Source organism: Carlito syrichta, unplaced genomic scaffold (assembly GCF_000164805.1).
Source record: "Carlito syrichta isolate Samal-C Ts95f unplaced genomic scaffold, Tarsius_syrichta-2.0.1 Scaffold123331, whole genome shotgun sequence".
In the NCBI taxonomy this organism is placed as follows: domain Eukaryota; kingdom Metazoa; phylum Chordata; class Mammalia; order Primates; family Tarsiidae; genus Carlito; species Carlito syrichta.
The window spans coordinates 100,192-117,001 of NW_007067427.1; the positions used below are offsets into that span (position 1 = coordinate 100,192).

The 16,810-nt window shown below is 37.3% G+C and overlaps 1 protein-coding gene across 10 annotated transcripts in view; it reads left to right on the forward strand.

The window, feature by feature from the left end:
* Nucleotides 1-16,810, forward strand: part of PTK2 (protein tyrosine kinase 2) — a 286,007-nt gene that overhangs the window by 75,288 nt on the left and 193,909 nt on the right. For 9 of the 10 annotated variants that reach the window (XM_021707659.1, XM_021707660.1, XM_021707661.1 and 6 more), the window contains one exon: nt 6,061-6,287. In XM_021707659.1, coding sequence (XP_021563334.1) covers nt 6,061-6,287 — 227 coding nt within the window. Of the gene's footprint in view, nt 1-3,771; nt 3,852-4,959; nt 5,163-6,060; nt 6,288-16,810 lie in introns of those variants that run through there. The other variant, XM_008048321.2, reaches the window with a different exon arrangement.

Below are 16,810 nucleotides of genomic sequence, written 5' to 3' on the forward strand. Positions count from 1 at the left end.
GATGAGGTCTCACCAAATTGCCCAGACTGGTCTCAAACCCGTGGGCTCAGGCAATCCTCTCACCTCGGCCTCCCAAAGTGCTGGAATTATAGGCGTAAGCGACTGTGCCCGACTTGGGAGGTTATTAACAGAACCAGGCACAGAACTACCTGAAGGGAGTCTGAAGGCTTGGTGATAGGAATGCTGCTTATTTGAGAATTTATAACACAAATTGGACTTTGACAAGCATATAAATCATTAACTGTAAAACAAAACAACATTCGGTCATGGAAAACTACTTCGCTCTGGTAAAACATTGTAATGTAGTACAGGTTTACCTTTTTAAAAATGTTTTGGTTTATTTTTTTGAAGACTAATGAAGGATTTCGCCACTGATTTTTGGAGCCAAAGAGATGTATTCAGATGGTGTCATATTTTTGGTTTAGCCCCTTCCCTGACATGCTCAATGTTTATTCTAAGTAGTGTTTTTCCATTGTTAATATATCTTTTCTTGTGGCCACTTTTTTTTTTAACCCCCACCTGCACCCTCCATGTGGCTACTCTTAAATGTGTTTTTTTATTTTTTCCTTTTACAGGAACCAATTGATGCTATACTTTACTTAGTTGTCTTTATTGTCCAAAGACACCTTTTGGGGTACAAAAGGAACAGGAAAAATAATCAGAAGTACAGTTGGTTGTTTTGATGATCCACTAACTTTATTAAATTCATTTATCCCAACAGTTTATTTAAAGTAGATTCTTTTAGATTTATTTAATATATAATCTGTGCATAATGACAGTTTTTTATAAATATTCTGTGAATAATGATAGTTTTATTTTTTCCTTCTCAACCTTTATGTTTTACTTACCTTTTTTTGCTATGACACTTGGCAGTGACTTCCAGAACAATGTCATACGGTAGTAATAAAGGAGGTATTCATATTTTATATCCAATTTAGAGAATAGAAGTGGTTTTTTTGTTTGTTTGTTTAAAGCGGTATTTGTTTCATGTAGATACTTTTCATCAGATTAAGCACTCTCTTCCTATTTCTATTTTGCTAAGAGTTTTTATCATGAGTGGTTGGTAAACTTTATCAGGTTGGGCACAGTGGCTCACAACTATAATTCCAGCACTTTGGGAGGCCAAGGTGAGAGTATTGCCTGAGCCCAGGGGTTCAAGACCAGCCAGGGCAACTTGGTGAGACCTCATCTCTACAATAAATCAAAAAATTAGCTGGTGGTGGCGGCGTGTGCCTGTATTTCCAGCTACTTGAACGCTAAGGCAGAAGGATCACCAGAGCCCAGCAGTTCGAGGCTGCAGTGGCCGTGAATGTGCCACTGTACTCCAGCCTGGGTGACAGCGTGAGACTCCAACTAAAACACACACACACACACACACACACACACACACACACACACACACACCTTTATCAGATATTTTTTCTGTATCTGTCAAGATAACTATGGCTCTTCTTTTTAAGAATGTGGTGAATTACATTAATTGCATTTTGAATGTATAACCATCTTAACTTCCTAGAATAATCTCCTTTTGGTCATAATGTGTTATTCTTTTTAAATGTTGCTGAATTAAATTTGCTAATAATCTGTGAAGATTTTTGCATCTGTGTTATAAGAAAGATTGACATTCTTTCTCGTATGTCCTTCCCAGGTTTTGATTTTCCTATTTTACTTATAAACAAGTGGAGAAATGTTTTATATTTGTTTTCTGGAAAAATTCTGTGAGATTACTATTATCTCTTCCTTAATTGATTGAAAGTATTGAAATATTCCTTTGTGCAGAGAATTATAGACAGACTATTTTTAATAGAATGGTCTATTTCAAATTTATGTTTCTTGTTTCATTTTTGCTAAGTTGTGTTTTGCAGAGAATTGTTCTATCTAAGTTTTCACATTCACTGGCATAAAGTTTATAATCTCTTATTAATGTATTAATAGTTCATTATCTCTTATTGTGTTATTATTCTTACCTGTTCTTCATTCTTGAAATTGCTAGCTTCTCTTGCCTTTATTTATCCTTCATTAGTTTTACTAGAGATGTATCAATTTTATTTTATTGTTTTAAAGAAATAGCTTTTGATTTTGTTCAGTTTCTAAATTGTCCTGTTAGGTATGCATACTTATGTCACTGATTTCTAAAACTTCATTTCTGATACATGCATTTAAATGTATAGACTTTAATGTAAGTACAGCTTTGTCTATATCCAAGTTTTGATATGTCTTTGCACGATTTCAATTCAAAATACTTTGAGTTCCTTTTTGACTAGTAGGTTACATGAAATATATTGCTTAATTTCCTGACAATGGAGGGTTTTCTAGTTATTTTTAAATTGTTGGCTAGCCTAATACTAGACACAGAACATACTCTGAATAATTTTGATCATTTGATATTTATTGAATTTTGTTATTTCACTCAGCATATATGGCCAATTTTAGAAAATCCTTCATGTGTACTTCAAGTGATTATGCATTATCCTTTTGAGTATAGTGTCACTTTCTATGTCAGTTAGATCTAGTTTGTTAATTGTGCTGTTTAAGTCTTCTATGGTAGAAGAAGAACTTTTAGTACCAGAAGTTAGAAGGGGTATGTATATTTAATTATACTCAGAAGTACCGCACCACACTATATCCCCCTTCCTGTTTTTTCCATCTCGGTCTTGCTTCCTCCATATGTAACCTGTGTTACTGATCTTTCATTTCTATTTTGTTGTTTTATTTTACACATGTGAGCAGATACACTTATATTTTCCTATCTCTCCCTTTTATACAAGAGATGTGTTGTGGCTATCCTTTGCACTCAGAATTTTGAACTTAACAATAAATGTATCCTGGAAATAATACTTAATTATAGGGATCTTTCTTGTTCCTTTAATTTTTTCCCCCAATGGAATAATAATAATACTTTATCATGGAAAAGTACCATTGTTTATTCAATTATTCTCTTATGAATGGGCATTCAATGTTTTCCAGTACCTTGCAAGGCTGCAGTGAATAACCTTACTTACATGTATTTTCATATTGTTGTAAGTATATGTCTTAGCTTGGCTACTGTGACAAAATATATAAATTGGATGGCTTATAAACAATAGAAACTTATTTCTTACCATTTTGAAGGCTGGAAGTCCTAGGTCAAGGTGCCAGCCTGGTATAGTTCTGGTGAGGGCCCAGTCAGCCGGTTGCAGACTGCTAACTTATATCCTCAAGCAAATCTCTGGATAGCAGAGAGAAGAAGCATGTTTTCTTGGACTCTTATAAGGTATTAATCCCGTTCATGAGGGTCCCACCTTTATGATCTCATCTAATCCTAATTACCTTCCAAAGACCCCCCCACTTTGTAATATCATCACAACATATGAATTTTGAGAGGACACAGACATTCAGTCCATAACAGTATATCTTTGGCATAAATTCCTTGAAGTGGAATTGAGAGGTCAGTAGGTAAAGGCACATGTAGTTTTGTTAGGTACTGTATTGCCAAATTCTCTTACTTAAAGATTGAATGATTTGCATTCCCACCAGCAAGGTATGATTGTTGCTGTTTCCTCACACCCTTATTGATAGAATACTGCTATGTCTTTTTTAAAGAAATCATTCAACAGTTGTTTAAATGTTTATATTTTTACAGAGGTCAAATTCCCATAATATGAAGTTCACCATTTTAACCACTTCAAAATGTACAGTTGAATGTTTTTTTTAGTATAGTCCCAATGTTGTGCAACCATCACCACTAATTCCAGAACATTTCTATCCTTTCCAAAAGAAACCCCTACTAGCTGTCATTCCCGACTCTACTCTCCTGACAGCCAAGTAATCTACCTTCTTGTCTCTATAGTGACATAGTCTAGACATTTTATGTAAGTAGAATTGGTATAATTTGTGGCTTTTTATGTCTAGTTTCTTTGACTTATAATAATGTTTTCAAGATTCATCCATGTTGTAGTATGTATTAATACTTTATTCCTTTTTTTGCTAGAGTATTTCATTGTTGGGTATACCACATTTTGTTTAATCCATTTATCCATTGATGGATATTTTGGTTTATTTTCACTTTTTGGCTAATATGAATAATACTGTTGTGAACATTCATGTACACATTTTTATTTGGAGTATGTTTTCAGTTCTCATGGACATATTCCTAGGATTAGAATTGTTTGGTTATATGGGAACTGTTTTTTTTTAAGTTGGAGTCTCACTGTGTCACCCAGACTGGAGTGCAGTGGCTGCTTCCGGCCACCGCAGCCTCGACCTGCTGGGCTCCGGTGATCCTTCTGCCTCAGCCTTCTGAGTAGCCGGAATTACAGGCGCGCGCTGCCACGCCCGGCTGATTTTTTGATTTATTGTAGAGATGAGGTCTCGCTGCCCAGGCAGGTCTCGAACACGCAGGCTCAGGCAGTCCTCTCACCTCCGCCTCCCAAAGGTGCGGGATTACAGGCTGAGCCACCGAGCCCGGCTGGGAACTCTTATGTTTAACGTTTTGTGACCTGCCAAACTATTTCCATAGTGGATGCACCATTTTACTTCTGGTTGCACCACTAGCAATTTTAGAGGGTTCCAGTTTTTCTACATCTTTGCCTACTCTTGTTATACCTTTTAAATAAATTCTCTGGTCATATCTTTTTCTTACTTTTCTACCATTTTCCCCCTCATTTTAAAAGACTTTTTGTATACAGTCAGGGTATTAGCTTTTTTCTATGAGTACGTGTATTTTTCTTCTGTTTTATTGTTATTTTTTTACTTAGTTTATGAATTTTCCTTTTTACTATGATATCACACCTTTTTGTTAACTAAATGGAAAACATTGTGGATAAAAAAATTATTATTTGTGCTTTAGTTGATACTGTCTTTCTCTATGGAGGGTTGACCCTTTTCTTTGCAGGGCAGCTTGGGTCACTAAATTAACTTTATGGTGGATCTGAGCAGAGACTGTGCTCCAGGTTTATAAAGCTCTCCTTCTGCTTCCAGCTCTTCTCATTGTGAGCCTGGGGATGTCCTGAGACAACTTCGGTGAATCCTGAAGTCTAATTCCCATTTCCTAAGCCTTCTCTACCTATCTCCCTATGCTTTTAGAGGCTCCTTCTTGGCTCAGTAACTACATAAGGGGACAGCAAGCAGTGTTTGACTCAGTCTCCACTTTCCCTTCTCACCGGAATCCTGGGCCCCTCAAGGTTAGGATTTGCTCTCTTGTAGCCAAAAGTGCTGCTGATTTTTCTCATTAGAAACCTTTTCTTGTCTCTTCAGGCTCTTGAGGGCTTAGAATTGGCAAATGCCCCATGGGAAAAAGCAGCTAGCTGTTAAGTATAATTTCCTTACTCCATCTGTGTCCCTCATTGTCTTGGTTGCTTCAGAATGTCTCTGTCTTGATCCCTTCAAGTATTGTTTGGGTTTTCAAACAATTTTAATCTGAATTTTCTGACTTTTCTTAGCGGGAGTTGTAGGGTTGCCCAAGCTATTCTTTCTTACTTAAATGGAAGTCCTATCACACTTCAAAAAGTTTGATTGTGTATGGTTGTTGTTGTTGTTGTTGTTTTATTTTCAGTTGTTCTATGTCTGATTCTGCTGTTTAACAGTGACTTGACTAAATGGGAGGACCTTGTTTTAATTAGTGTTTTTAATCACCAGTGCCTAGTGTGTATGATGACTACTCATTGAATTTTTAGTTATGAAGAAAGAACTTAGATAAAAGTTTTCAAAAGTGGGCAGCAAGTAAACAAATGTAGTTTTGCTATGAGATTTCCCACAAATTTAAAGACTGATTTTAAAAAAAAGGAGGCAGGTGTGGTTTCATTGTTTATCGATAACACAATGCATTTTTGAAGCAGCTGAAATAGAGTCCTGGCCTTTTAATAATTGGTTAAACAAGCATTTGTTATGCTACTATAAATCAGTTACTGTTCTGAGCATAGTGATTATTCTGGTGAATTTGGAGTTTGTTCTCCTCAGGCTCCTTCTGCTTGTAACATATGGAGAGAGAATATAGGACAGTGTTAATATATATATCATATTACATTGTAATTAGTAGATTTCAAATATTGTATACGAAAAATTATATTTTTCTCTTAACAGAATATGACAGATACTTAGCATCTAGCAAAATAATGGCAGCTGCTTACCTTGACCCAAACTTGAATCACACACCAAATTCAAGTACAAAGACTCACCTGGGTACTGGCATGGAGCGTTCCCCTGGTGCGATGGAGCGAGTATTAAAGGTCTTTCATTATTTTGAAAGCAATAGTGAGCCAACCACCTGGGCCAGTATTATCAGACATGGAGATGCTACTGATGTCAGGGTAAGTACATTTTCCCACGAAACACTTTTAATGTTTATTTAGGTTAAATTTTAATGACACATGCAAAAAAAGATTCTGTAATAGTTTTTATTTAACCAATCAGGGACTTCACATATTATAGGGATGCTAACTTTCTCTTTGTAAGATTTATTTAGTTAATATGTGACTGGTCAGAGTTTTAATTGTTGTAAAATTTCTTAGGACAATAATAGTTGAATCATATTTTAGTCATAAGATGCTATTGACTTGTTCTTCCCTCCTAGATGTTTTTTGGTTTTTTAAAAAATATACTCTTGGAAGAGTACCAGGAAACAAAACAATTAAAATAGATGGATTAAGAAAATAATTTTCCTTGGCCAGGCATGGTAGCTCATGCCTGTAATCCCAGCACTTTGGGAGGTTGAGGTAAGAGGATTGCCTGAGTCTACAGGTTTTGAGACCAGCCTGGGCAACTTGGCCAGATCTCATCTCTACAATAAATCAAAAATTTAGCCGGGCATGGTGGCGCACACCTGTGGTTCTAGCTACTTGGAAAGCTGAGGCTGAAGGATCACCTGAGCCCAGCAGGTCGAGGCTGCAATGACCTTGAGCATGCCACCACACTCCAGCCTGGGAGACAGAATGAGACTCCAGCTTAAAAAAAAAAAGAAAAAGAAAAGAAAAGAAAAAAATTTTTCCAGAAAGCATAAAATTGAAGGCATTTGAATAACTTCAAATAGGATAATTTATTTTAAAACTGTTGAAAATATACTATATACCAGACATTGTGCTAGATTCCGGGGATGTATAAGGCCCGTGTGGCTCTTGCAGCTTCAGATCTATAGAGGGAGAGACAGACATCCATGGGTGCAATTATAGTAGAGTACAAAAGTACCTCACTGGAGGTTGTACTAGATGTTGTGGAAGCATGGAAGAGTAAAGCCTTAAGTGTAGGAGGTGGCACCAGGAAAGGTTTCCTTTGGGTTTTGGAGAGTGAGTAAAGGTAGTGATACAGCATTGAGAAGAACATGCTAGGCAGAGGTAACTGTGTGTTTCTGAAAGTGGGGAGTGAGAAGGTAGCACCATGATTTCAGAAAGCTGAGTATTTAAATTTTCTGGAAGTGTTTGCTTTGATGTAGGGTTAAAGAAATACCTCCTCCTTCCTAACCCCCGCCACTTAGTCTATACTTCTCTTTGTACAAAAATGAAATTAACGTGCTACTTTGTAACTTATATGCCTCAATTATTTTTAGGCAAGATGAAGGGATTGATAGAATTTAGGTTTAAGGCTAAAGTCTTGTATATAAATTATATATGATTTTCCTTTACCTCTGTAAAATTATAATATTTGTAGACTATTCAAACTGATTAATTATTAAAAGGAGAATCATTCATGATGGAAATATGGTTAATATCTATTCAGGTACAAAATTTAAAAAAATATATATATATTTTTTCTTTGAGTTGGAGTCTCACTCTGTTGCCCTGGTTGGAGTGCAGTGGCATGCTCACAGCCACTGCAACCTCGACCTGCTGGGCTCAGATGATCCTTCTGCCTTAGCCTTCCAAGTAGCTGGAACCATAGGCACGTGCCACCATGCTTGGCTAATTTTTTGATTTATTGTAGAAATGAGGTCTCACTAAGTTGCCCAGGCTGGTCTCGAACCCATGGCCTCAGACAGTCCTCTCACCTCGGCCTTCCAAAGTACTGGGATTATAGGCATGAGCCACCGCACCAGGCCTCAAAATAAAATATTATAGCCTCTTTTTACAAACTTTGTATGAACCTCCTTAGTTTTTTTCTTGTTCTGTTTTATATCTAACTTTGTAAACACTATCACCTGGTAGACAGGCCTGCAACAAGTGTCCTGCCTTAATGTTAATCAGATAATTCTTACTGGAAAGAAACCTGGTAGATGTAACTTTATGGAAAGGCTTTTAGTGTATATTCTAGTCTTTATAGTTTTCAAACACAATGAATGAGAGAACCCTTCATTGTGTCAGCCTTACTAAAATTCATAACAGTCATACAGGAGGAAAACCTTTCAAAGATTATGAATTTGACAATACATTTAGTAAAAATCTTCAAGACTTATTATATCAGAAAATTCACCTAGAAAAGACTCTGTTACAGATATGCTATCGTTTTAGCATCAGACTTCCCGCATGTGAAAGGATTATTACCACTGAGAGCCAGTGGTCACTGTAGGCATGTCAGTCTTTAACCAGTGTTAAAAACTTACTAGACACCCAAACATTCATTTATGAAGAAAAATTTGCATCAGATACAAATGCATAGGTTATCAGAACATATTTATCAAACTTCTGTGAAGATGAATATGAGCAAGTCTATATGGTTAGAAAGCAAGCTGTTTTATTTAGTTCGTGTTTTATTTATTTATTTCATGGCAATTGGCAAGTGTTTGAAATTTAATTACCTTTATCAATTGATGATTTTTAAGGCAGGAAAATCACAAAAGACATTGAATTCACCATGGCTTTTTCCTGGTATAGTATGGGATGCACATGATACTGCGTCACTGTGTTAGAGGGCTGGATATTATTCATAACCCTCTCCATTGAATGTTTTGATGCTGATAACGTTGGCACGTGCAATATATTAATTGTAAATTAATTAGTGGATACATCTGCACATCTGGACAAAGCAGTGCTGAAGAACATATCTATGACATCTTTCTAATAACAAGTATCAGATAAAGGAACGTCATTGTTATGGAGGTTAATATGTATTGTTAGGAAAGAGACAAATGGAACAAACATGATAGCTATTGAAGGTCTGATGACTTTAAACTCAAAAATGAGGAATAAGTTAAGAATCTAAGTGCAGTCACTTGGCAGAAATGGTTCAGTAACGATTACTAAAACAGTGCTGACAGACTGGTTGTTCTGTCCCTAAATAGCCCAGGAACCTGTGGTTGCAAACACCACCTATCTTGGCCATAGCTTTAGCTGAGCGTCAGTACCATGCTCCAGACAGCTGTGGAGATAAGTATGGTGTTAATCCAGAATGGCCAAGATTAACCCAGGCTGTACAATAATGAATAAGATCTGGAAATATTACAGTGATACTTCAGAGTAATAATGACATAAGAAAATTCCAAATTCTACCACACAAATTTCCTATCTAGGAGAATGACATTTACACCAGATTTTTCATCAGTGGTACTAGATGTAAAAAATATTGGAACAGTATCTTCAAAGAGGTCAGGGAAGATAACTTGTATCTCTGAAGTCTATATCAGATAAATTATTAATCAAGATAATGGGGAATGAAGGTATCTGCAGAGAAATAGTGACATAGAAAGTTAATACCATGGGTTCTCTTTGAAAAACCAATTAGATAATAAAATAGAATGTGGAAAAAAGTGAATCCAGAAGGAAATACTGTGTCAGGATGCAAGAGACAGTTGTCCATTGTTTACTTGCTTCCTGTGTGCAATCTGTCTTGTGCCTCTCTTACGTCCTCCTAGTCTCTCAAAACTGTGACTATGAGTAGTCCCACTCTGCGTTCCCCACCTGTCCCCATGCTCTAATTGGTCTCATTCTAGACTTATGAACTTAGTGCTGCCCAGCTATCATGCTGTATTTCCCCTAGTCCTGTTCTTCTAGGCAGCCATTTCATACCTTCTCCACTTTCTTCAACCTGCGATATCTGAGAACTTCTACACGATCCTATACCCTCCCTTTTTCCAGCATTCGCACCTCTCTTCTCTGTCTTTACATTTCTTGCTACTAAGGAACTGTCCAGTCTGTGAGGATTACCTCGTTTTTCAGTCATTTAGAGCCTTTGCAATAATCTTTTCCTTTTGCTGTCACTCCATATCCAACACGTTAACTAAGTAAGCCTGTCCACATTATCTTCAAAATAATTCTGGAATCCACCCCTTTCATACGACTTCCACTGTTACCTCTTTCTTTGAGCCCTTTCTACTAGCCACATTAATATGTCTCGTTTATATTATCACATAGTTTCCTAACTGACATCCTATTTCCCCACTTGCTCTCCTTGGTCAGAATGATCCTGGTTGAAATGAAAGCCAGAGCACTTTACTCCTCCACTCAGAACCCGGTCTCATTTAGAGTCAGCATGCAATTTCTTCAAGAGTTCCACCCATCCCTTTCTTCCCCTTCATGCCCTGTGATCATCTGTCCTGCTTGTCACTCACTCTCTTTCGGCTTCCTTCTTCTCTAACATGCCAATCGTCTAATCAGTAACTTGCTCAAAAACTCCCCATTTCTCTCAAGAGTAAAAACCAGATTCTTTCTATGGCCTACAAGGACCTCCAGGATCTGGCTCCTTCTTGTTCTCATTATATTTCCTACCATCACCCTCACTCGCTTCTCGGGTCCTCCCTGCTTCTCAGGTCCTCCCAAAGAATGCTAACTATCCCACGCCATTTTTATTTTTCTGTCACTCTGATTTGTTATATTTTATTCAGATTGTGTATTGTTATTAAAATCGTCTTATTCCTTGGTTTGTTTGCTCATGTATTTATTATCTGTTTCCTTCATTGCTCAGTAAGCTCTAGATGGCAAGGGCCTTTTTACTTTCTACTGCTTCGCAGAATTGCTACCAGCACTGCTTCAACCGCCCCCAGCAGACAAACAGCATGTGCTCAGTAGATACTTTTTTGAATATCTACATGATATCCTAGATGAAATGGAGTTTTTGTTTGTTTTTGAGTTGGGGTCTCACTCTGTTGTCCAGGCTGGAGTACTGTGGCACAATCACAGTTAACCTCAACCTCCTGGGCTCAGGTAACCCTTCTGCCTCAGCCTTCTGGGTAGCTGGGACTACAGGCATTCGCTACCACACCTAGCTAAATTTTTATTTATTTATTTATTTTTGGTAGAGAAGAGGTCCTGCTATGATGCCCAGGCTGGTCTCGAACCTCCAGGCTCAAACAGTCCTCCTGCCTCAACCTCTAAACGTGCTAGGATTACAGGTGTGAGCCACCATGGCTGGTGAAATGAAATATATCTGACAGAGATATAGTTAGGAAAATTGGTTGCAAAAATAGAAAGCCTTAACAGATAAATAACCACAAAAGATATTGATAGTCAAAGATTATGCCTATCCAAAGACATACCCCACTTTACTGATATTTCAACAAACTGTCATATCTAGCTTATGTTTTAAAAAGATATTATAAGGCCTCCAAAAATAAATTTTTCCCAGATGCCAGGTCTGGGCAAGTATTGCATAATGTTGCTAAAGATCACGTCACAACTGAGTTCTTGGATAATATTCTTGTCATGTTCAAAACTTCTTAAAATTTTACTAACTGGTACATTGAACTTTTCCAAATATATAGCACAGTCTCAGGCTTCAGACTCTTCATGAGCCTCTAGGGAATGGTTTGGTAGCCTGAGCTTCTAATAGTGAATAAGTTCATGTAGTTTGCTAAAAGGTAGATGTGTTTGGTTGGATTAACACTAATTATTATTACCAAGCTAGTAGTGGGAAGAATGACAGTGGAATATAATATTGTGATCAATTTAAAATCAGCCTTTTAACTGGAATGGGGAAATACTCAAGTGATGTGTGATTCTGTGAGTTTGTGGAAGTTATGAATTCTGTGAGTAGAATTGTCCTGTGCTTAAAAACAACTATAGCTGTAGGGGAAGGGAATCCTTCTGGCAGTTTTCTCTGAGTTCTGTCATAGATGGGTACCTGGAGGACATTCTAGGACTTTCCCATGGCCTCCAGTATTTATTGTTTGACGTCATCCCTGGGTACTTTATGTGTGTCAGAAATGCAAGCTGTTTTCTCTGATAGCGGAGCAGATGAAATGCATTAAAAAACCTGAACATCGAATGTTATGGATTCAAATAATTTTGGCTCCAGAAAGGACTATAGAAGTCTTTGTCTTTATAGGATGGAGAATATCATTTAGGAAGAAAGCTGGGGGGGAGGGGGAACCTTAAGAGAAAAAAAAGAATAAAAACTTTGTTAAGGATAACATGAGATAGCAGAGCATGAGAAAGAAGAATTCTTGAACATAAAAGCCTAGAGGTGGTAATTGCAGTAAGTAGAATGATGGTCCCCTAAAAATGTCTGCATCCTAATTCCCAAAACCTGTGCAGTTGTCCCCTTACATGGCCAAAAGGACTTTGCAAATGTGATTAAGGTTAAGGACTCTGAGATCATGAATCTTTAACAGCAACAGGTCTTTTCTCACTATGGTCAGAGGAGATGACTACAGAAGAAGGGTCGGTGGAATTGCTGGCTTGAAGATGGAGGAAGAAGATCATGAGCTGAGGAATGCAGGTGCCCTCTTGAAGCTAGAAAAGGCAAGCCGAGAGCCTCCAGAAAGCAGTGCATCCTTGCTGACACCTTGATTTTAGCTCAGTGAGACTCATTTCAGACTTGTGATCTCCAGAACTAAAATATATTTGTTGTATTTTAAGCTCCTAAGTTTGTTGTGATTTGTTACAGCAGCAGTAGAGAATTAGTACAGTGACTGTGGACCATCAAGAGACAAAATTGCATTCTTTATCTTGGAGGACTTTTAGAAGGACTTCTAGTTTACTACTGAACTAACAACGGGAAATGTACTAGGTGATGGACAACAGGATTAGATTTCTGGATTTTTGGGATCACTTAGTGATGATAGACTACTAGCAGTACAGGAATAACATGATCAGAGAAGAATGGGTAGGACTCTGTGGGTTTTCTAAATGTGAAGAGTATCTGAAAAAAGAAACACATTGAGAAAAAGAAATACTGCACACTATAAGAAGATCAACTGTGATGATTCTTAGGAGGAAGTAATGAGATGAACTGTGTTAGCAGTGTGTGTTACTTCAGATACCTCTCCTAGTAACAAACAAATCTTAAGTGTGAGAAGATAGATCAAAATGTTAAATGTCCTTTTTTGCCCCCCCAACCTTCCCCACAATCCCTTTAATACTCATTTGCATGTATCCATTATCATGTCTTCCTCCTATGGGACTCTAAGACTTCTGAGGGTAAGGATTGCATCCATCCATCATTGTGGCATTAGCATCATACACATAGTGGGCACTTGGGATGTTCACTGAATGGATAGATGGATGAAGGAAGGAAGGAGGGAAGGGAAGAAGGAAGGAAGGAAGGAGGATTCGTGAAAGAATGAACATGAAGGGAAGGGTCACATTACCTATTTCTAACAGTGATGAAAAATAACTTGTTTCAGAGAACTGTCTAAATGATGTGACCAAATTGAACCAAATAAAATAATAAAAACTTTTAGACATGAACAAAATTATAGCCTTATCTCACTAGTAAGTAACCAGAGAAATGTTAATTATCATAACAGTGGAAAGCCTGTGGGATTTTTTTGACCTACCAAATTGATAATCATTTTAAGATTGATTTTATTTATTATTAGCATATGATTAAAGTCTGATATGTCAAGTACAGTGGTATAGTTTTGTTGGTGGGCAGTTTCATTGGACTTATCAAAAATGTTTCAGTTTAAGTTCATTTTAATCCAGCATATTTATGTCTATGGAATGCCTATACATATGCATGATGACAGCTGGAAGGATTTTCATGACAGTATTGTTTACATGTACACATTTCTTTCTCTTTCAAAAAAGGAAGCAACTATTCATCAGTAGTGAAGTGACTATGCACATTTAATACTATGTTCCTGATAAGACATAAGCATGATATGAACATTTGTTTTATTTTCAACCTTAAAAATAACTTTTCTGCTATGAATGTCTACTATGAGAATTTAATCAGGAAAATTATATATTTCCGAAGCCTGGGATATGAAATAGTGAGATAGAGGTTTCAGAGTAGCCAATTGTTTTGTATTCAACAAGACTAGATTGTCATGTGCCTCCAAAGCCAGGATGAGAAATTTAAATATAATTGATCTACCTTTTGTGACATATTGTCAGTCCATGGCCTGTTACCTCTCTAGAGACAATCACTTTTATTCTAAATGTATGAATATAGATGTACTTGTGTGTGTGTGTGTGTGTGTGTGAGAGACATGGAAATGGCAGCATTTCCATATGATAGCATTGTAGTGTTGAGTATGCATTTCTCACTAAATAGTTCTCAAAGTTGTTTGTTGAATGAGACCAAATATTTGATTCTTGAAATTATTTAAGTTATTGAACCTGTGCATTTAGAACCACATGTTTAACCTGCCTTTTATATTCAGAATATTTGCTGTGTGTTTACTGCTTTTCATTATTGAGTGGAGAATGAAAGTTGAAACCTGGTGTAGTTATAAGGTACTATTGTATAGGAATGCTTTGTTACTCAAAACCAGGCTTGAAATTATTCTGAGTCTCTTCAAGCAGCATGATCAGTGAATAGACGAAAATTTCATCTTTTCCATAAAACTCCAAGACCAGAAAACCTACTTTTCCCTAATAAACACCACAGTCTGGGCTGAGCCTCTCCCATTGAGACTGTTTTGCTGCAGGAGGGCTCCTATATGTGCCCTGTGAGTTCAGAGGAGATGAAGGTAATCTTTTCCTGTGGTCATCAGGAAGGCACTCAGAGAAGGTGGGATTTCTCCTAGGGTATGATTGGTGACAAATACAGGCATAAAATGCAATTTGTGCCCTGTACTGCCTTGCACCCAACATCTGGATTTGGAAGGATAGACCATGTGAACTGAGATAATTGGAGGCCTGTATAGACATGGACTATAACATGAGAGAGGTCGCTCTTGCATCAGTAGTAGCAGTGAGCTGTGGAGTAAGTAGACATATCAACCTGTACTTTACCAAGGGTAACTAGTGTTGGTAAGTCTTGGATGTTGAACTGGCAGAACTGGATGGGAAACAAAGGTGCTTTTGTGGGAACTTCAGAGAGGTGCCAACTCCCGTCCTTTGCAGCTCAGGGATTTGTGTTTTGGCAAGGAGAAGCTGCAGAAGTTACCTTTGAGAGAATTACTAAAAGACATTTCTTCCTGTATGTAAACCTCCCATCCCAGAGCACAAGATTCAAACACTGGAACTCAGGCTGGATTTGTCTTCGCTGGACACCCTTGTATGGGCTTCTGTCATTTACAGTGGCCCTGTCAGGAATTCTAGACCTTGGATCAGAAGGCCAGAAAGGACATTTTATGCCTGTCTCAGTTCCACATAGAAGTCTATAGGCTGTAAACATCCTGCACGTCTTGTTAAGAATTCATCTTCTTTATGAAGCTGTCTTTGATTCTTCCAGCCTGATTCTTTGTTCATGCTTTCTCTCTGATACCATGTTTACTCCCTTCTTCTGTCTCTCCCTCCATACCTCTCTGCCCCTGCATGTGCTTGATAAACAACTTTGTACCTGGGATTAAGTCATCTGAAAGGGAGCTCGACGGTACCATTTCATCTACTCAGGGTTCTGGGAGGTCTGCCATGTGTCAGGTACCAATATTAGAGACACAACCTGGCAGCACAGTTCTCAGTGTGCACATACTGGGTTTCTGACAGTTTTTGTATGTAGTGCATGTTATGATTTATCTTTTCTTATGGGGTTGACTGAAATATCCTTTATCATATCATCAGCAGCATTGTACCACAGTAAAAAAATAGCTGGTGAGTGCAGGAACTTTGAAGATGTGTCTTACATTATCATATTATAGCTTCAGTTGCTGATTTTTAAAACCAGAGAAGACTTTTTTTCATAGACATTTTTATTTTAATATTAGCATCATTTTTTAAAAAACCTCTTAATCATCTAAAAGATTGAGAAGCTTGCAGTGGGTTGTGATTCACCTACCTTCATGTAAAGGGCAGCAGATGGTTACATCATGTTTCCAAGTACGTGCTGCCCATTTACAAACATATTCTCAGATGGTCTTCATACCTGGGTGGGTATAGGGCAAGAGTCAGTTCTGCTACTTACCTTTCTAACACCCCAGGAGAAATTTCGCCTTTTCTTGAAAGCTTTCCCTGATGACCTCATTCAGAGTTTTCTTCTTCTCCTCTGAACTCATGGGCATCCATGCTAGAAGCATTAGATTTGGAGGTATTTTAGATTACTGCATAACTTACAGATAGCAAATGATAAACTGATTAGGCCCAAATTTAAAGAACTTTTCCTATATGGTCAGTAGCAACAGAAATACAACCTTAATTGTATGATCTTGAATGTATGATTTTTTTTAAAAGTGTTATTAATGTTACTGGGGATTAAGTCATCTGAAAGGGAGCAATATGATCTCCTTGGTTTGGAAAATGTTACTCCCTCCTTGGGTCTAGTCCTCAGAAAGTGGTAACTGAGAGATAGCTGGTATGCTTTATAGGTTTGGAGGTGATGATGGTGTAGTTGTAGAAATGTATTTTTAAGCTCACATGCCTATGTATATCAATAAAGGGGAAGAATATCTTTTTGTGCTTTTTCCCCCAAACTTTTCCTTGTTCTTAAAAATACTGTTTGAAAAACAAAAATTCCTAAATAATTTTCTTTATACTCTTATACCAAAGATTTCTGATAATTTACTAAAAGAAATGAACATTGCATTATTTTTTAGCATACAGTTTTTTTTTCAGTTTATAACAGTCATTTTTGTGGGGGGTAT